This window comes from Cibotium barometz, chromosome 54 (genome assembly GCF_041138505.1).
Source record: "Cibotium barometz isolate CiBa-2024 chromosome 54, ASM4113850v1, whole genome shotgun sequence".
In the NCBI taxonomy this organism is placed as follows: Eukaryota; Viridiplantae; Streptophyta; class Polypodiopsida; order Cyatheales; family Cibotiaceae; genus Cibotium; species Cibotium barometz.
The window spans coordinates 36958876-36980210 of record NC_141099.1 but is presented as its reverse complement, the minus strand read 5'-3'; the positions used below and the strand labels follow the sequence as shown (position 1 = coordinate 36980210).

Here is a 21335-nt window from a genome sequence, read left to right as displayed (position 1 = left end):
TAATACCCACAGAGGGCAGGTTCTAATTTATTGAAGACCTACATTGAAGAGGACAATAATGACTTGGTGGAGCTCGTCCAAGTTGTTATCCTATCTCCTCCAGTGTTTGTTTTTGCAAGCAAGGTATCCTTTTTCTTAGGAAGGTTTGTCCTTTTTCTTATGAAGGTATGCCCTTCACTATGAAGGGCATATTTTTTCTTTGCCCTTCAAGAGAGGGATAACATAAAGGTTACCTTTCAAGTTTCTCCCTAAAACAATTACAAAATGAAATTGTTAAGTCATTGACCTATGTCATGAAATGAATTGTTAATCAATTGACCCATTATTAAATTAGCCCATTATAATATCACCCTTTTCTTATGAAATTCGTTTTTCTCAATAAGCTATTAGCAAAAGTCTTTAAAAAAAGAACTAATCAATGTGCAATGTGTCGAACAACCGAGAACTCCATTTTAATAAGATTCCAAGTAAGCTTAAACAAGTTTGATTAATCTTTATTAATGTGCTAAGCTTAAACATCAAGTTTGGTTAATCTTTATTGTTGGTACTTATTTATGTTCAAATACAAAAGTTTCTAAATAGTAACATTAATAAAATTTTAAATTAATATCTATTTAAGCCAATGTATCTATTTTTTTCACCCTCCCACGTGAAGGGCAATTGTTTTTTATAGCACTTCCAAGAGCAATACTCGACGCTTTCTCATACGTCTTTAGCAGGCCAAAATGCTGCTAGAAGGGTTCAGCAACCTTAAAAAATAAACACGAGATTCTACTCAGATAGAAGTTAATGACAAGGAAGTCATTGTTAAAAGAAGGCACATGCAAGTGCAAGTTTAAATGTGACAACAAAAGTTTGAAATTTTTGAATATCCAGAAAAATATGCTTTGTGGAATTTTTGAAGATAAAAAAGGTACTAACAAAAACCAGAACCGTTGGATCAAAGGATCTTTAACCAAGCGACCTTGGACTCTCCAGAAAAATATGCTTTCTGGAATTTTTGAAGATAAAAAGGTATTAACAAAAACCAGAACCGTTGGATCAAAGGATCTTTAACCAAACCAGAGTTGGATCAAAGGATCTTTAACCAAGCGACCTTGGACAAATACGCCCATCCATGGCTCTGTTCCTCTCTACTGCCACCGCCCCTTGCCCATTTCCCTTCCGCTGCGATGGCAGAAACAGCAAGCCTACTCATGCAGTGGCCCTTGCGATACGCCACCATTGTCGTTCCAAAACCTGGCTCTCTGCCCCCGTCGCGTCCAGCTTCTTCTGCGGCCAGCGCCTCCGCCCGGCCTCGCCCCTCCCCCATCTCAGCAGGCCTTCCAGAGCTGCTGCAGCTGTTGCGGAGACGAGCGTCTACGATTTCACTGTCAAGGTATGCATGTAACAGGAAACACTGGCTAACCAGGCATCTCCTTTTCTTTTCCAAAACGTGTAGGGGCAATGTGTACTAAATGGTCCTGAAAGATCTTCATTTCTACCTGCTTATTTTCAATATTTGAGCACAACTTCAAAGGAAGCTTGAAATTGCATCTGAAGCTTTAACATACCATCTGATAAGAAAATTGTTTTGTGTGAACTCCCATGTTGGTCTTATCTCTCTGAAAGCTCATGATTTGGACCCCCTTGGCACAGGATATTGACCGGAAGGACGTGAGCTTGAGCAAGTTCAAAGGAAAGGTCCTGTTGATTGTCAATGTTGCCTCTCGTTGGTGAGTATATCCATTCCTTATCCTTTCAGGCTCTTACACACCTCATCATCTCCTTTCCAGTTGTTAAAGCATGAAGCTCTAGCTTTCTACGCTTCTTCACCCTATGGGCTTGTGCATGTTGTTGGAAATGAGAGTGCATGCTGAGGGAGGAGCAAAGCTTGGTTTAGAGCTCATGGTGTAGGCGAATGAGAGAGAAATGGGATTAGCACTTAAGCACTTCATAAACACATAAAGAGGAGCAAAATCATAGATGCAACCTCTTAAATAGGCAAAGGTACAAAGTGATTACAAGATCATAAGCAAACATGCCGGAAAAACCATTAGGGGTTTTCAAAAAACATATCGTTACATGATTAGTATATGACATGACATCCATAAGAGATATGACTTAAAAGGTCCATTCATCATTATTGTCAGTGATATAAGCCTCTTCTACAGGCTTTTTCAATCATATTAGCGTTGTCTTCTTCAACCATGTTGACTTTGGCTTTGTTTTTGTGGTAGCATCTATCTTCAAGGTGTCCAAGTTTGCCACAAGAAATCCTTGAGAATGTGTCCAAGTCTTTCACAATAATAAGTGTATCTTGATGTTGTACCATTACCATTGCTCTTTATTTGGGTCTTGGTGTAGAAGACCCTTGTACCTCACTCATCCATCCACATTATCCACACATCAATCCACGTCATCCATACATCCATCCACATCAATCCACATATTAATGAGGTTTAGTAACTTTTGTGAGCTTTTTCTTCTTGATGGTTTTCGTCTTTCACATTAGATGGCTCACATGAAGTAGGCATTGAAAGATTTTGGTGTGAAACGACTATTACTCTCACTATCCTTTTATGCAAAAAATTTGGATAACCTTGGAGCATTCAAATCTTCATGATGGCCAGGATTTTGCTCAAAAAGATATTAGAATATGAAATAGAAATGTGTTAGCTTGATTTTAAGCACCACAAATCCTATTGGAATACAATGAAATTAGGATTAATGTCAGATTTATCAAAGTAGCTCTTTGACTATGCACAAGCTGAAATCCAGTAGATAGAGACCTATATTCATAATGTTGGGATTGTAACTCTTCTCAAGTTGCATGGGAAAACTTGGACAAAGATTTTGGAGCCCAAGAACTTAACAATAAAATTAGCTTGAAGGTGGAGTTTTACAGCTTGGACATGAAGATGGAAGAAACATTGGTATTCTACATCAAAATAAAGAGCTTAATGGTCCAGATAGCTCCCATTAAGGAAGAGGAAAAGAGAGTGATGCTATTGTCATGTTACTTAAGTCTGCCACCAAAATTTGAAAACATTCTGCTCACTTTGAAGTACATGAATGATCCCAAACTTGAAGGCATAGAAAGTGCCTTTTACTTGAAGAAGAGAAAAGGATCAGAAGTAACTTTGGATTTGTAGACCTCAACACAAGGGCCTTCTACACGAAGGTCCAAACAAAAAGCAATGGTAATGGTATGACATCAAGACACACTCATTGTGAAAGACTTTAGCATATGCTCAAGGATTGCAAGTTCAAATACAAACAGAAGTTGGAGTGCACCTATTGTGGCAAACTTGGACACCTTGAAGATAGATGCTATTACAAAAACAAATCCAAAGTCAACATGGTTGAAGAAGCCAAAGCTAATATGATTGAAGAAGTCCTCACAGAAGAAGCTAATCTCACTCACCATGTTGATGAATGGACCTCTTATGGATGTCATGTCATGTAATGGTATGTTTTTGAAAACCCCTAATGGTTTTCTCTTGAGAGTCCACGTAGAGCCAAAAGATGGTTTTTAAAAATCCCTAATGGTTTTCTCTTGAGAGTCCACGCAGAGTCAAAAGATGGCCATGTAGGAACCAAGGGGGGTGTTGGAAGTTGGCTTCTAATGGCCATCTGCAATTATGTTTATGGTAAGGACATTGAGTGATAGTAATGGTCATGGACATAAGGTGTATAGGACACATGAATTTATGAATGTGATCTTGTAATCACTTTGTACCTTTGTCTATTTAAGAGGCTTGCATCTATGAAGAAGAATGTGCTTGCTCCATCATGATTTTGGTGCTCTTTATGTGTTTATGAAGTGATTAAGTGCTAATCCCTACACCATGAGCTCTGAACCAAGCTTTCATTCTCCCTAGCATGCACTCTCATTTCCAACATAGGCTTCTCTACCCTATGGGTTGGCCCATGTTGTGATTTAGTCCCTCATACATCAGGTAAATGGTAGCCACCTCCTATCAATTCAAGAGGTGGTCTCATAATTTGTTCATGCCTCCAGAGCCCTTTTGGGATGTAATGTGAGATGGCTAGGCGGCTTTCTTGGCATGATGTCTCACGCCTAGACACGGCTTGGCAAGCGGAGTTGGATCTCGGTACGTAGTGTTTCTAGGGAATTTTCACAACAATGGGGAGTAAGATTGCACGTGCATGCCTCGTTCATGATGGTGATGCCAATTTTCCCCTCACTGTGGGGTTTGGATGGGTAATTGCTTATCCATGTCTTTTTGATGGTTATGAGGATAGGATTGCCTTCCTTTCATTGCTGGGGGTAAGTTTGCATATTCATGCCCCTCTAAATCCTTTTGCTGGGATTTGAATGGGTGAGATTGCACCCCCACACCTCTGACATTGCAGTGATAGGATTCCCCCCCTTCTAACTGTGGGGGTTTGATTGTTCATGCCTTTTTCATCATGATATTGGGATCTCCACCCATCTACGCTAGGGGTTTGGGTGGACAAAATTGCCTTTGTCAAGGTAGTGATGGGTCAGATGGGGCATGCACTCTAGATAATGACACCTGCCTAGTGGTGCTTTGTTTGCAGTGGTTTTACGACGTCAAATTACACAGATTTAGCAAGGCTGTACAAAAAATTGAAGGGTCAAGGTGAGGCCTTACCTCTTCATTTCAAGAAAAGACAAAAATTGTCCCAAGTAATAGTATCCTTCTTTGGTTGGTTTTTATGCATGTGGCATGGTGCATTTCTCACTACTCATCAAGCCCCGAACATGTCTACTTATCTTATCTGGTGTGGTAGATTTTGAAATCTTGGCATTCCCATGCAACCAGTTTGGAGGGCAGGAGCCTGGGACCAACCAACAGATCAAAGAGTTCGCATGTTCAAGGTTCAAGGCAGAGTATCCTATATTTGACAAGGTTGGCCCTTCTTCCTAATTTCTACCGAGTTCCCTCTCCCCACGCACCAAAACACACACACACACACACACAGTCCAAAATTTCACTGGTATGTGCAGCCCTCTGCTGAGGTTTTATTTTTGGGCTTTTCTGTGGACATGGGTTTTGTAGGTTGATGTGAATGGTTTCAATACTGCTCCTGTTTACAAATTCCTCAAATCTAGCAAGAGCTCGGGGCTTTTCGGGAGTTCTTTTGGTGATAACATCAAGTGGAACTTTGCAAAGTTTTTACTTGATAAGAATGGGCAGGTTGTTCAACGATATGCACCTTCCACTTCTCCTCTGCAGATTGAGGTGCTTTTTGTTCCCCCCACAGTTAGTTTCTTTGCCTCATGTTATTATGAAACATGTGATGGATAGAGAAGTTCTCTTTCAAGGAAAGTTTTTCATAGGGTTTAGGAACAAGGAAGGTTTGAAGTTCACAAAAGAAATAAAGGTTATACCCGTGCTTGCTGCCAACTGGTTTGTTTTTGTGTCCACCAGCCTGGTGAGAGGTCTGGCCAAGGTGTTCTTGTGGTTCGGCAAGGAAACCGTCTGTTTCTGATGAAGCTCCAGAAGATGCCTCTGATATGCAGCTATGAAGGGACTACTACGTGATTTCATGGGCAACTGCTGGGTTTCTTTGGCCTCTTCAGGGAGCCAGTCTTTTCCTTGTTCTAGAACCATGCGTTCTCTGCTATGTGTTTACGAGCCATTTGATCCATGCACATCTGGTGCTGCCCAACTAATTACACGGCACCACATTCTGGGTTTGTACTAATGTCATGTGCATACACGTGCATGCTAATCTCAGGACTAATCCTAGAGTGCTACTAGATAAAGAAGGATTAAGAACTAGATAGAACCAAGATTTTGGAGCATGGATGTGCAAGTTATGGCAAGTGATGGACTGGAGTGGACATGATGACCTGTAGGCTGCGTGGAATGCAAGAAGAGGCTGTGTCGGCTGCATTAAACCAGGTCGGGTACTTCATTAGTGATATTGGTGTCCAGGCGGCTGGCCGACCAGCAGTCGGCAAGATCTCTAGCTTTTCCCAAGGCCTATAAAAGGCACTTTTGCTCATCGTTTTATTCATTCACTCCCTTTTGGGTGTGGGTCTACACATAGGACTAGTGTTAGGGTATTCTACCTTTTCCAGAAGGCAGCAAGGATTCTTGTACCTTTTTGTACTATATGATATACTGAATTTCCACCTCTCTCTCTCTATCTACTCTCTCTTCTGTTTGCGTTTCTGCATCAGCATGTTCTAGATGGTGTTTAGGGCTGAAAGAAGACTCTCAGAGCTTCCGCATGTAACATACTAAGTACACATACAGACTCGTTATGTGCATCTGCCTCTCTCTTCTCTTGGAGATATTTTTATGGCTGGTAAAGGTTGCCTCAGAGAGGGAACATCCCACTTGGCAATTCAAACCTTGAAGTGCTGAAATGAGAGCCATCAAAGGAAAATTACATTTCAGCATGCAATTCAGCTAAGCCATCCATCAAAGATCATGCAGGGGTGAGATTAGTCCAGCCCAAGGCAGGCAGCATTCTTTAAACAATAGCACCCTAGAGAATGTGAGCCTCTAATTTAGGTAGCAGGCTACAAATATAGACACCAGCCACTTATTTCTAGGTACCAGCTACCATTTTCTTCACACCTGTGTCACTACCTTCCTTGTACATTACTAGGCTGGGTTTGGGGAAGGAAGACATAATAGGGAGGAAAGCTTCTCATCATGTGATCTATTAGAGGGAAAGGACCATAGCATGGGAAGAATTATTGAATGGCCCTCTCTGGGAGAGCCATTCTACTACTGCCGGTTGCTCCACCTGCAGAATAGCCAGATTGATGGCCATTCTGGCATGGCAACAATGGAAATTCTAATGAAACTGGTGTGAGAGATGTCTTTTTACAGAGGCTTGCTAGAATTTAACAGCTTTAATCAGGGAAATACAATTTGCCAGCTATCATAGATGTTCTCAGCAGCATTTGACATACAGTAGCACATCTTTTATGATGATTTTTCTGCAGAAAGATATAAGGAAGCTTCTGGATGCTTGAATGTGTCTCGGGAAGAATTTTCTTTACTGGCCACTTTATGGAGTTCACGTGATGATGTGGTGCATCTTGCTCACAATTTTTATTCTTCGGATTGAGATGGTGAGTTTTCTCTTCATTTTGTTCCATGATAACAACTAGGCTGCTTCTCCTTTAAGGCCTATGGCATCATGGCATGCATCTCTTGTAAATTGCTTTGCAATGCTACATATTGTAACACTGCACTTAATCCTTGAATTTGCAATCATAATGGAATATCCTAGCAGTTCCTCTTTTCTTGCAATGAATTCTCGTCATCAACATGCCTATATATAGGCCTGCCTTTATTCTTATAAAATCATATTCTTACCTGTAGGTCTTCTTTGGTTGGTTTTTCAACATTTTATGTACTTTGCAATATGATTTTGCAGTTGAACATGTCATAATTGAAGTGCTGAGCTGCAGGTCGTAGGCTAAGGGGGATTAAAGATCTCCATGGTGTGGAGAGAGAGAGAGACAGATAGAGGTGCTCAAGAGAGAGAAACAATTGTAGAGAGTATTGCATGACTAGATGATTATAGATTGATTGATTATGTCAAACCTAAATAATATCTAGATATTTTAACCACTCTAAGAGTGGGTTCACACACACTCATAGGGAGTGTTCACACACATACATATGAGGTCCGAAATACCTAACAAACCCCCCTTCAGAGCAAAGGTGGAGATGCTTGAGAAGACCTTCAATAGCCAATGCGATTTGGGCTCTAAATTACAACATGTGATACAAAAGATCATAGTGTGCAAACACCTGAAACTCTCTTGTCAGGCGATATAAGAGCTTGACCACGCATGATTGTCCCTACATCAGTTCCTCAAAGCAATCCCCCCTTGAACCTCAGAAGGGATATGTTGGAAACAAAGAGCCTTTTATAGAAAACAAGGCTTACAAGAGTAAAAACACACAAGATTATTCATCAAATTTGAGGCAGAGAACCCTTGACTCAACATGAAATAGGAAGTGGATAAATTTTGGAAGCTTACAAACTTCCCCTCCAGCACGTGTCGGTTAAAGAGCAGTCTCTTTCGCCGACGTTTCCCATGAATGGATGACAATGAAATGCTTGGTGAAGCCCATGTCGACAATGGCCATAAAGAGCTTGATGCGGAAGCCCAAACATAAAGTGCCCATTTTGAGGCCCAAATGGCATTATCTGTAATGCCCATGTGAACCTCTTAATAGAGGCTCTTTTTCACCACAATTGAGCTATAGCTTTATACATTAGTTGGAGAAGGTTGTTGCTGTCGACAATGAATGCCACAGTGTGCTGCTGTTCAAGATTGAGATCCCAGCTGCTATATACGAGCTTCTATAGAAGCTTAACACGGCTGGTGCTACTCAGCAGACCGATGACTGCTCACAATCTCTCTAAGCTGCTGGAAGGCTGCTTGTTTGTTGTGGCACGCCCAACTGCTACAGACCGTGAGGGGCTGCTTCAACTGCTGATTCTGCTGCATATTTCAGGCTCTGGAGGGCAGAACAGCAAAGGGGAGAGCTGGGCAGAGGTGGTTCTGCCAGCAGTAGGACAGCCGAAAGTGGGGTGGAGGTTGCACGGCAGCAACCAGGCGGCAGGGTGGTGGCGTGCGGGCTGGGGTGGTGAGCTGTGCACTAGGGCTGCCAGAAGGTGGTGGTGCGGGTACACCAGGGCTGCGCGTAGCTCTGATACAAATTGTACTGCTGAGCTTCAGGTCCTAAGCTAAGAGGGATCAAAGATCTCCATGGTGTGGAGAGAGTATTGCACGACTCAATGATCATAGATTAATTGATCTGATGTTATGAAACCTTCATCAAGTACGATGCTTTTATAGCCTTAGAGGCTTATGTGAATGACATCATTGGTTATGTTGAACATCTAGATATTTTACCCTCTCTCTTAAGAGTGGGTTCATACACACTCATAGACAGTGTTCACACAAACACACATACATATGTGTGTGTGTGTGTGAGAGAGAGAGAGTATTGCCTGACTCAATGATTATAGATTGATTGATGTGATGTTATGAAGCCTTCACCAAGTACAATGCTTTTATAGCCTTAGAGGCTTATGTGAATGACATCATTGCTTATGTCAAACCTAAATGATATCTAGATATTTTAACCAATCTTAAGAGTGGGTTCACACAACACACTCTTAGGGAGTGTTCACATGAAAACACATACTTACATATAATGTCATGTGCATCCGTTAATCTCGATGCTCCTAGACATGTATATTTTCATTATCAAATATATGGGTAGATTTTGGGGGAGATTTAGAGTGGATTTTGCAGCCCTACAGACTCTCGGAAGTGCCCAAGACAGCCCAATGGTTGGGACACCTTTTGGGCATAGTTTGGACACAAAATATGACTTTTTGGACATGTTTTATTGAAAAAATGGCAAAACTGACTCGATTACGAATTCATACGTTTTCTCCATAAATAGGATCATTAGGCATTCATTAGAATCATCATTCAAAGATCAAGAGGATCCATTTGTCAGAGTCTGCAAGGTAGCAAGGACACAATGGTGGATTAGCAGGAGCTTCTCTTGTCCAATTGTAAGTAGAGGGTTGTAGGGTTATTATTTTACAATTTATATATTCTCCTCAAGCATTGCCTTAACCCACTTGGCTATTGTCCCCCATGTGGGGAGTATGTTGGCGTTATAAAATTCAAAGGCCACTCTTTTGAGAGCATGTTATCATGTGAGGTTGAACCTATGGTGGTATTATGAATGACTGTCCCGTCCTCCAGCTCAAATAACACCAAGGCTTTTTGTGGACGGGCACCATTTGCGCTCTATTAAAACCTCTGCAAATTTTTTTTTGCAGCTCTTTAATGTTCGTTTTTAAATCTTTATTAACATGCTTTTTTGACCACCGGTAGGCAAGCACATTGGAGTGTGGGAACTAGCTCTAAGAGGAGGCACTTTCACTGGCTCTAGCCTTGCATGGTAGGCAACCACATTGGAGTGTGGGAATAGCCTCTTAAGATATGTGTGTTTGACGTTGGTGTTAGAGATGTAGTTATGCTAAGCAAGCGGGAGTGATGTGGCAAGCAATGCTTCTTCTATGTGATTTCCTCTCTCTACCACTCTCCTCTCAAGCACAAGGAGATGAAACCTTTAGCTAGCCCCCAAGGTCTCTCGATTTTTCCTCCTTTTACATAAAGCTTCCCTCCCCATGCAAGGATTCTCCACGACCACCTTTCCCTCGTATGCACACCACCTATTTCCCTTCTTACACTCGTACATGAACTCCATCATGCACCTCTTCTTGAGGAAAAATCTCCACATGGCATGCATGACAAACCACAACCTAGTCCTAAATCACCACCTAGTCTTGCACTATATCTCCTTGGGCACACTATTTTCTAAGGTCTACTTACCTTTCAAATAATGAAATGCTGGCTTTGTATTGAAGACCAAAGCTGCCTTCACCTGCTTTATTGAACATTGAGCTACCATCTACAATCATGGAACCTTGCCATAAGACTTAAAAGCACCATGCATATTATTGCAACTACAATGATTGTGACTACCTACAATGCATCAAGATGATGCACTCACACATACCAATTTTCTCTTGCCTCCCTCTGCGGGCTAACTGAGACCCATGGTAGGTTTTCTACCAATCTGCTTTCCTCTTTCACCTAATTGTCATTGCTCCCCTTAGTCAACATAAGAACTAATTTGTTCGCATCACAGTGAATATGCCATCCTTGGCTTCCGGCACCTCGCTCATCATGCATTCCCTAAATCTTGGCCATGGCTTTGATTGCATAGCAAAATCCACAATCTACCTGTAATGCATGATTGACCTCATAATCCAACTCCATCTCATAACCATTGCCGTGCATCATAATGCCTCCTTCAATCACTTGGATCATTCCTTCCAAGGGAGGCCCAATGCTTTTGCAAAGTAGCTGAATGTCCTTCACATGACTTGTAGCTAACTTTTCTTGCTCACTAGCCAGATCCTCTATGTCGAGACATCTTGCTTCAATTAATCTCTTCCTCTCTAATACCATCAACACTTAGGGACATCCATGTTATCATCCTTGGGCATGGTCTTCCACATACACCATATTGGGTCTATGCCTCAGTTATCGGAGCCTATTTCCACCTTAGATTCAACTTCCATGCATTCAACATATTCTCATCTTGCATCATAAAACCCTCTCCAAGCATGCTCTCTTGTCTATCCTTCAACTGAATTCTCATATTGCCACAAGACCCACTCATTGGCTCCTCACCAATCGGGTTATCCTTGTCCTGGTGTAAGTCCAATCTCAATTCTTCTTTTCTATTGGGAGTTCCTCTTCCTTCTTCTCAAATGCTGGCAACAAATCCTTAAGTGTCTCTACTATACTATGATCCAGGCTCTCTACATCCACGCTTAGCCCGAAGAAAGAATATATTTGTACCACCCAATCTTGTCTCACTATCCAATGGATTTGAAGAAGCCTTCTCAATAGCCATATAAAAGCCTCCATTTCTCAATAGCCATATAAAAGCCTCCATTGTCTCCCTATGAAGTGTTTAACACAGCCTCACTTGCCACTACACTAGAGTAAAATCCCCATCGAGCTTGGGTCCAATCTCCATGTTATATTCTCCTTCACCCCATTTGTATGGCCCAATGAAACCCACCTTTAGAGTGCATACCTCAGCTATCCTTTTCCTTAACTCTACATCACACACAATCTCTTTTGCACATGCTTCTTTCCTTATCTATTTGTAGACTTGGCTTCAAAGACCCTATCTTGCATGGTTTCCTTCTCTCTTTTGACCTTCGCTCCATTGCCCTCACATCCCACAAGAGCGGCCATGGTTGATCTCAATCCTACATATTGTGAGTTTTTGTGATGCATGCAGATGGGACTTGAGCAAGCCTAGAGGAGGAGAAGCCATGAGAGCTTTCGATGGTGTGACTTGCACAAGTCATGGATCTCGTGAGCAGGTCAATCTGGTATGCTTTTTGGAGCAATCCTTGCATGAGGATGAGTGACGAGTCACAAGTCGATGAACATCTGTTGGAGATTTGGGGTGATACATTGGAGTGGGCCAAAGAATGAAGATGAAATAATGGATGAAGTGCATAAGGAGATGCCATTAGTAGATAAGCAAGATACTCCTACCCATGACTTGATGAGTATTGATATGGCTATGCTACCTGACGTGAATGCCTTAGATGTGAGGCCAGATCATTTGCATATGTGGTGCATTATTTAACTATCGTTAGGTTGCATGGATATGTGAACTTGGGCTATGATGGAAAAAGGTGTTTCAAACCCAAGCGTGGGAACCAACGCTTGTATTTTAACAAATCGAAAAAAGAATTAAAGGTTTTTTGTGCCTGAATGATTATGGAAATAACGGGTGTAAACCAACGGCTTGGCAAGTTGGTTTATATGGCAGACATAAAGGCAATCTAATCGTGAATAGGAGGAGGAGGATCATTTTCAAGCTGGCAAGGACATGGGCCTTGCATGGCCATCTCTGGAATGTTCAAGAGACGTGACCAGTAAGGCAAGAATGAGGAAGCCAGAAGCAGTGCTGAATAAAAGCTAGCTTGGAGGCCTATAAAAAGAGAAGCGGGGGTCTTTGAGGGGCGGGTCTGGCCACATACGAGGAGATGATGCTGTTGTTTTAACTGAGAGAAAGAAAATGCGAGAGTAAGTAGACGTGAGCTTCATCGTTCATCAAAAGAGAAAGTAAAAGCAAAGCATGGCCAGACATTTGGGAGTCTTACTCTTAGTTGTCTTTCCTTGACACAAAGTTCAAGATTATTAGGGGTATCAAGGCAATATCAGGAATCTCTACTGTTGCAGGGGACCTTCCAAATTTATTTTTTGGAGCTTCTTGGTAGTCTTTGGAGGGCTCATGCCAGACGAATGCAATGAAGAACTCGTGAAGCATGAAATTTTCTTAAAGCTTTTTCAAATTGGTGAATTTAGACTTTTGAGAAAGCATCGAGTATTGCTCTTGGAAGTGCTAGAAAAAAACAATTGCCCTTCACATGGGAGGGTGAAAAAAATAGATACATTGGCTTAAATAGATATTAATTTAAAATTTTATTAATGTTACTATTTAGAAACTTTTGTATTTGAACATAAATAAGTACCAACAATAAAGATTAACCAAACTTGATGTTTAAGCTTAGCACATTAATAAAGATTAATCAAACTTGTTTAAGCTTACTTGGAATCTTATTAAAATGGAGTTCTCGGTTGTTCGACACATTGCACATTGATTAGTTCGATTTTTAAAGACTTGCTAATAGCTTATTGAGAAAAACGAATTTCATAAAAAATGGGTAATATTATAATGGGCTAATTTAATAATGGGTCAATTGATTAACAATTCATTTCATGACATATTGTTGCTTCAATGGGTCAATGACTTAACAATTTCATTTTGTAATTGTTTTAGGGAGAAACTTGAAAGGTAACCTTTATGTTATCCCTCTCTTGAAGGGCAAAGAAAAAATATGCCCTTCATATAGTGAAGGGCATACCTTCATAAGAAAAAGGACAAACCTTCCTAAGAAAAAGGATACCTTGCTTGCAAAAATAAACACTGGAGGAGATAGGATAACAACTTGGAGGAGCTCCACCAAGCCATTATTGTCCTCTTCAATGTAGGTCTTCAATAAATTAGAACCTAGAGAGCATTTGAAGTGTATTAACAAAGCCCTCTCTATGGGTATTAATGCAAGATATCAATTGAATTTTTAAATCAAGCAGTAGTTTTGAACTCAAAAACTCAACTCTGTCAATTTTGGCAGAGTTAATTTTTATTCCCTTTATTGAAAAGCAGAATCTATTAGATAGAGAAGAGGATTACAAAAAGACTTTTTGTTCGGAGATGTGGAACCTTATTGCTAAGGAAAATATCCTGCCTGTTGCACTTAGGCATTGCATGTTGAAGGAATAAATTGATGGGGAGAAACAGTAATTAGGGTTAGAGTTCATTCATGGGAGACATACACAGAGAAGCAAGGGAGAGAGAGAGAGAGAGAGTTGTGGGGATAAGTCAACTCATCAATCAATGAGTGTGTGACTCCCCTATCACACATGTATATTGCACTAGTACACATAGTGCACTTAGTACATTAAAAGTACTAAGTGTACTATGTACTATAACTTATGGGCTTGTACACACTATAAGGGTGGGCATTATGCCTTTACCCCAACAACCTCCCACTTAAAGGCAAAGTGCCCTTAAGTAAAGAAAAAAAAATCAGCATGTACATGATAATATACAAGACCATATCAAGGCTGAAAATGGCCTCATCCAATGCCCATCAAGTGTCTGCAATGAGCAAACCGCTCCGGAGGCAAACTCTTCGTCAACAGATCAGCCGGGTTGTCATCCGTATGAATCTTAACAAGCTGAATTTGCTTGTTCTCTATCACCTCTCTGATGAAGTGATACTTCACATCCACATGCTTCGTCTTTGCATGAAAAACAGGGTTCTTTGCCAACTGGATGGCACTCTGACTGTCACAATGCAACAATGGAATATCCCCTGTATATCCCAAATCAACCACTAACCGAGATAGCCATAATGCCTCCTTGCAAGCCTCTGTGGCTGCAATATACTCGGCCTCTGTAGTAGATAAGGCAGTGCACTTCTGCATCCTGGATATCCATGACACAGCACCTCCTGTGAATGTAAATACATAACCGGTAGTAGACTTCCGGTTATCTGGATGACCGGCATAATCCGAATCCGTGTAACCATGCACTAATGCATCCTGTTTGCCAAAGCAAATGCACATATCCTGTGTGCCCTTCAGGTATCTCATGACACCTTTCACTGCTTCCCAATGCTTCTTGCCAGGGTTGGCCATGTATCTAGAAACCACTCCCACTGCAAATGCAATGTCCGGCCTAGTAGCAACCATGGCATACATGAGACTGCCACAAGCTGAAGCATACGGAATTTTGGCCATATCAGCCCTGTCTCTATCTGACTGTGGGCTGTCCATAGCACTGAGTTTCACATATGGAGGCAAAGGAGTACTAGCCTTCTTCCCCCCGTCCATATTGAACCTCTGCAAAACTTTGCCAATGTATTCCTTCTGAGACAAATACAACACATGCTGATTTCTGTCCCGAAGTATCCGCATACCCAAGATGTGATTTGCATCACCCAAATCCTTCATATCAAAGGTTTGATGCAGCCTTTGCTTCAAGGCATCCATCTCTTTACGAGATTTCCCGGCAATCAACATATCATCAACATACAAAATGAGAATCAATATACTGCCATCCAAAGCTTTCTTGGTGTACAAGCAGTGATCTATGTCACTTCTCCTGAATTTCTGAGATTTCATGAATGTATCAAATTTATGATACCATTCTCTTGGTGCCTGTTTGAGCCCATAAAGACTCTTTTTCAGCTTGCATACAAGCTTCTCCTTTCCACTTACTGCATAACCCTTTGGCTGCTGCATATATATCTCCTCATGGAGATCACCGTGAAGAAAAGCAGTCTTCACGTCCATCTGAATCAAGTCCAGATCATCATGCGCAACCAAAGCCAACACAGCTCTAAGTGTGGTCATTTTGACCACTGGAGAGAAGATCTCATCAAAGTCCACACCATATTCCTGCTTGAAGCCCTTAGCCACTAACCTGGCTTTGTATCTTGGCTTTGCATCTGGTGCAATTTTGAGCCTGTATACCCACTTGCATGGCAAAACTTTCTTGCCTGCAGGCAAATGCACCAACTTCCAAGTTCCATTTTTATGCAGAGAATCCATCTCTGACTTCATGGCACGCTCCCATAGAGCTTTGTCTGCCCTCTGTAAAGCCTCCTTATAACATGAGGGCTCCCCACAGTCAGTGAGCATCAAGTAGTCAACCCCTGGAACAAACCTGTCAGGGACTCTGGAGGGTCTAGTGGACCTCCGTACCCAATGACCATCATTTGCAGGTTGCTGTCCAGCCTGCATATCACCCATTGGTGGCTCCTGTTCCATGCCATAAGGCTGAAAAATCATGCCCGGTATATCCTCCAACTGTGGTATATCCATAGGGATATCTCTTGCCATATCTGGCTGTCCATTTGGACCATTTTCAGCACCATTTAAGGGCTGGTTTTCCTGCTGTAATGGCTGATTTACAGCCCTTTGTTGTTGTCCATGATGTCCACATCATCAAAGATGACTCTGCCAGGCTCCTGTTGCCTTGCAGGCTCCTTATACATGCATGTTTCATAAAAAATGACATCATTGCTGCGTATGATCTTTCTATTCACGGGATCCCAAAGTCTATACCCCATTTCACCTCTGTCACCATATCCTAGGAATATGCATTTATGAGACTTAGGATCAAGTTTGGTGCGCATTTCCCTACGTATGTGCACGTACGCAACGCAACCAAACACTCTCAAGTGCTTGTATGACGGAGGCTTCCCTGTCCATACTTCTTCTGGCACTTTCCCACCAAGCCTCGTGTTAGGTGACCTGTTTATAAGGTGAACGGCTGTCATAACAGCTTCAGCCCAAAAACCATGAGGTAATGCAGCATGTGACAACATAGAACGGACCTTCTCCTGTATGGTCCTGTTCATCCTCTCTGCTGTCCCGTTTTGTGGAGGATCATAAGGAGTAGAGAGCTCCCTCTTGATGCCTTTAGCATCACAAAAGTCCTGAAACTGTTTGGACGTATACTCTCCACCATTGTCGGAACGCAAAGCCTTCAGTGTTTTACCAGTTTGATTCTCAACAAGAGCAATAAACTTCTGAAACACTGAGAATGTATCACTCTTCAAACGAAGAGGATAAACCCACACCTTACGTGTGGCATCATCTATAAAAGACACAAAGTATTTTGCCCCTCCCAAAGAAAGCTGAGGCATCTCACATACATCTGTATGCACAAGCTCTAACTGAGCATCTTTCTGTCCAAGAGCTTTCTTGTGGGGGCACTGTAGTTGCCTACCATATATACAATGCTCACAAAACTGAAAACTTGAAAACTTTAGAGAAGGCAAGTAACCCAAACGAGACAATTGCTCCATTCCTTTGACACTCATGTGTCCCAACCGGCTATGCCACATAGAGATTTCCGGCAGCTCGGTTGCATTTACATTAGCATGGTGACAAACACCTGCATGCATAAAGTAAAGAGTATCCACCTTAGAGCCTCTGGCAACAACCAGTGAGCCCTTACTAATTTTCCACTTTCCACTACCAAATGTGGTAACATAATCAGCATCATCAAGCTTTCCAGTAGAAAGCAGGTTCTTCTTGATCTCAGGCACATGCCTGACATCATGGAGCATAAGCTGTGAGCCATCTGAAAATACAAGCCTCACATCACCTCTGCCAAGAATTTTGCATGCATGGTTATCACCCAAATAAACCACTCCTTCATTGCCAGCAGTGTACCTGACAAACAAGTCTCTGCAACCTGTGACATGAAAGGAGGCACCTGAATCAATGATCCATGAGTGCATACCATGACCACCTGTAAGAAGTGAATGGGCATCAAGTGAAGACGTAAAGAGGACCTCATCCTCACTGCCACCTGCATGTGACACATTGATTTCTTCGATCTTGACTCCACTTTTGCCCTTTGGCTTTACATCTTTGGCTTCATCCTTCTCTTTGTCTTTGCCTTTTCCCTTTTCTTTTTGATCATTTTTCCATTTGTAGCATTGCTTTTTAAAGTGTCCCTTCTTGCCACAATAATGGCATTCCAAATCCTTTTTGGAGCGAGACTTGCTCCTTCCCCTTTCTTGGCTTTTCCCCCTTTGCTGGGATCTCCCACGTGCATTCATTGCATTGGACTTGCCAACAGAGTTGTTTTTCCTGTTCATCTCTTCTTGAAGAAGAGCACCCTCAACATCTGCATATGACAGCATAGCATTCGAATTGCTAGTGGCTGTCCTGAATGTGTCCCAACTCTCTGGCAAAGTGCATAACAAAAAAGTGGCTTTGAACTCATCGTCCATTGCCAACTTTTGATTGATGACCTGGCTGACAATACCATTAAACTCATTTAGATGGGCTGTCATAGAAGCCCCTTCCTTCATCTGAAGACCTATGAGTTTCTTCAACCAATACACTTTGCTTGAGGCACTTTGTTGGGCATACAAGTCCTGCAATCTCTGCCACATTCCCCAAGCTGTCTTCTCTTCACGAATGCTGAAAAGTAATGAGTCTGACACAGACAACATGATAGTAGATCTTGCCAGCTCATCCATATCTTCCCACTCTTCAGCCGTAAGAGAAGCGGGCATCACACCCCTTTCTTTGATAGGCTTGTGCTGCTTTTTTTGAAGCAACACATTGTAGCACTGGGTTTGCCAAATATCATAATTATGCGAGCCTTCAAGCTTCTTGATGTGAAGCAATGAAGAGCTCTCACCTGTGGTTGCCATAGCAATATGCAACCTTCAATGCCTGACTCCCTGCAAATGTGCAAACACTGCACCCAAGATGTGCAAACACTGCACCCAAAGCACACAAAGTGCTCACAGTTATTCTCCCAAGCTTTATCTCCCACTGCGGAAGCAAGAATGCAACTTTTCTCCCACTTTATGTGATGAAAACACCAAAATCTGGTTGCTGCAGATTTTGGACAGCACCTTAAATGTGCTCTTTTGCCCTTCCAAAGTACTGTACAGCAGTACTAAGTGCTCACCTGTAATGTACCAAACCTGTAACGGCAAGTTCAGCAGCTGAAATTGAACCTTTTGATCACTCAAAACAGTGTACAGCCATGCCAAAACATGCACAAAGCTGTGCCAAATCTGTACCAGCAGGTACAATAGCAATAAATGCTCTCCTGGCTGTCCAAATGAGTGAAAATCAGACTTTTACAGTCCTGTACACTGCATAAAACAGTTCCGAACAGAAATTGGGCAAAAGCCCCTTGACTGCAAGCTGATTTCTGAGGATTCAAGGCATAAATGTCTTGCCTGCTGCTTTGCCAAGCTCAACAAGCATACAAGCTTGAAAAGCCCCTTGATTTGAGATCAATTGCTGATTATACATGGTACATTGACGCACATGAAGGCATCCAGAGTGTTCACGATGCTTTCCCCTGGCCACATATACATCAAATACATGAAAGCCCCTTGATTTACAGGCACATTGAGTGCTTGTAAGGCATCAACACATTATCCACAGCATCAAATGCGATTGCCTGCATGCAAATCAACCAAATCGGCACAAAAGCCCCTTGATTTGCACTGCAATTTGCTGTAATTTTGCCCAAATGTGCGATTTTTCACATCATACAGCATGTATGAGTGCTTAATTGCACAATTACATCAAAAGCCCCAAATTTCGACATCCAATTTCTTGCAAATTGATCCTGATTTGACCAATTTCTTGCAAATTTATCCTGATTGTGACCAATGTCACCCAATTTTGCCAATTTTGCTCAAAAATTGAGCAATTGGGCACCTGTACCTGCTCAATTGATAATTGTACCTGCTCAATTGCAAGTCCCAAAAAAAATTGAAGCAAAATACCTTTCAAATTTCTGATTTTTCTCTGATTTGCAGGTGGGTTGATGCTGTTGCAGAAAAGGAGGCGTCGATTTTTGCTGTTGATGCTGCTGTACACACTGACAATAGAGGGCTAGGCTGGGGATGATAATAGAGGGCTAGGCTTGCTACTCATGCTAGTGCCAGCCGTAGCCTGGGAGCTTTTCAACATTCTGCAGCCGGCGCTGAACCAGATCAGCAAGATGAGGTCGTCGAAGGAGTTAGTAGGCGCCGTAGGCCTGGGTGCAGCGGCGTCGACGCTATTAGTTGCGAGCGCTGGTGTTCTTCTTCGCTCGCCTACCTACCAGCTACCGTCGAGTCAACGTTGCCGCCTCCGCCTAGTGGCTTGCGCTACACGCGTTGCTGCCTTCGCCGCTTGCGCTACACGCGTTGTGTGTTCGCCCGACTACGCTCACGTATTGCTGCCTTCGCCGCTTGCGCTACACGCGTTGTGTGTTCGCCCGACTACGCTCCGCCTGGCTGCTGTTCGCTTCACTCGCCTAGCGCCTATACGCCCAGCGCTAATGCGCTTTGCAGCCCGCCTATCTTCTTCGCTCGCTTATGAGCGAAACCTGCTTTGGCTGCTGCGACTGTTGGGCAGCGTAGACTACCTGCTGGTTCTTCTCCTGTTGGGCGCAGCTTGTGTGGTGCTCCTGTCGTGTCCTTGCGACCAGTTGATGTAGGCGCCTCACCACATTCACACGAGCAAGCCTGCTTGCACAGAGATTCGAAGGGCACAAGCTCTGATACCAGTTGATGGGGAGAAACAGTAATTAGGGTTAGAGTTCATTCATGGGAGACATACACAGAGAAGCAAGGGAGAGAGAGAGAGAGAGAGTTGTGGGGATAAGTCAACTCATCAATCAATGAGTGTGTGACTCCCCTATCACACATGTATATTGCACTAGTACACATAGTGCACTTAGTACATTAAAAGTACTAAGTGTACTATGTACTATAACTTATGGGCTTGTACACACTATAAGGGTGGGCATTATGCCTTTACCCCAACATAAATCTCTTGATGCAATAGATCCTCCTGCACTAATAAGGCCATTGTATGGTGAAGGAGCGAGCAATAGAGGAAGATGCAGAAGAAAGAATTCTAAAGGAAAATCTAGATTTGGTAGCATTGTTTGAAGACATGGAAAATCTAACTTGGTATCATTATTTGAAGAGGACATGGAAAAAATAACATCTAGCATTGTTTGAAGTGGACATGGAAAAAATAACATCTAGCATTGTTTGAAATGGACATGGAAAAAATAACATCTAGGTATCATTATTTGAAGTGGACATGGAAAAAATAGCATCTAGGTATATACTAGAGGTGCTGGTATATACCAAAGGTGCTGAGGTGTATAATACAAATGGTAGATGAAAAGCTACAATAAGGTGAAGGAAGAGGTGAAGAGTAGTATGAAGAACTTAATGTAAGGTTAAAAACAGTAGGATTACATGAGAAAGAAGATCAAAGGAATTTGAGAGTGAAAGAGAACCTTGGTAATGAAGCTACTCCTAAAGTAGTAAAGGTAAATGCAAAATTGGAAGAAGAAATCAAGCAAGAATTCAAAGAACTATTGGAGTCATACAAGACGTATTTGCATGCACTTATAAGGATATAGAGGGCATATACCCATGTTGCTTCTATTAGCACAAAATCAACCTAAAGGAGGATACGATTCCCATCAACAGGAAACATCAAAGATATAAGGTGAACCCAACTATATTAAGAACATAAAGGAGGAGATAGATAGGCTATTTGTAGTCAGGTTCATCTACCCAATTGAAAAAGAAGCAAGCAAGCAAGCTAGTTATCACCAAGTGTGATTATGCCC

At 42.1% G+C, this 21335-nt stretch overlaps 1 protein-coding gene across 3 annotated transcripts; it reads left to right on the top strand.

Moving 5' to 3' along the window:
• Positions 1-1087: 1087 nt before the first annotated feature.
• Positions 1088-8855, top strand: LOC147608108 (putative phospholipid hydroperoxide glutathione peroxidase). 3 transcript variants are annotated; one of them, XR_015264584.1, is made up of 7 exons: positions 1090-1378; positions 1639-1715; positions 4549-4610; positions 4762-4880; positions 5031-5213; positions 6938-7066; positions 7375-8855. XR_015264584.1 is itself a non-coding variant. In XM_086789817.1 (6 exons), exons 1-6 carry the CDS (start codon positions 1118-1120, stop codon positions 5514-5516), a joined length of 816 nt encoding a protein of 271 aa, XP_086645943.1. In that variant the 5' UTR covers positions 1088-1117; the 3' UTR covers positions 5517-6114. The 3 variants fall into 3 exon arrangements, 2 of the variants coding, with proteins under 2 accessions (XP_086645943.1, XP_086645944.1); XM_086789817.1 differs by lacking the exons at positions 6938-7066; positions 7375-8855 and adding an exon at positions 5403-6114 and having other exon boundaries at positions 1088-1378; XM_086789818.1 differs by lacking the exon at positions 7375-8855 and having other exon boundaries at positions 6938-7314.
• The last annotated feature ends 12480 nt before the right edge of the window (positions 8856-21335 follow it).

Bases quoted from the DNA above. Each gene is read 5' to 3' on its own strand.
- LOC147608108 (XM_086789817.1), top strand. From the start codon at position 1,118: ATGGCTCTGTTCCTCTCTACTGCCACCGCCCCTTGCCCATTTCCCTTC. The intron at 1,379-1,638 runs GTATGCATGTAA...CCCTTGGCACAG, and splicing joins TCTACGATTTCACTGTCAAG to GATATTGACCGGAAGGACGT. The intron at 5,214-5,402 runs GTGCTTTTTGTT...TGTGTCCACCAG, and splicing joins CTTCTCCTCTGCAGATTGAG to CCTGGTGAGAGGTCTGGCCA.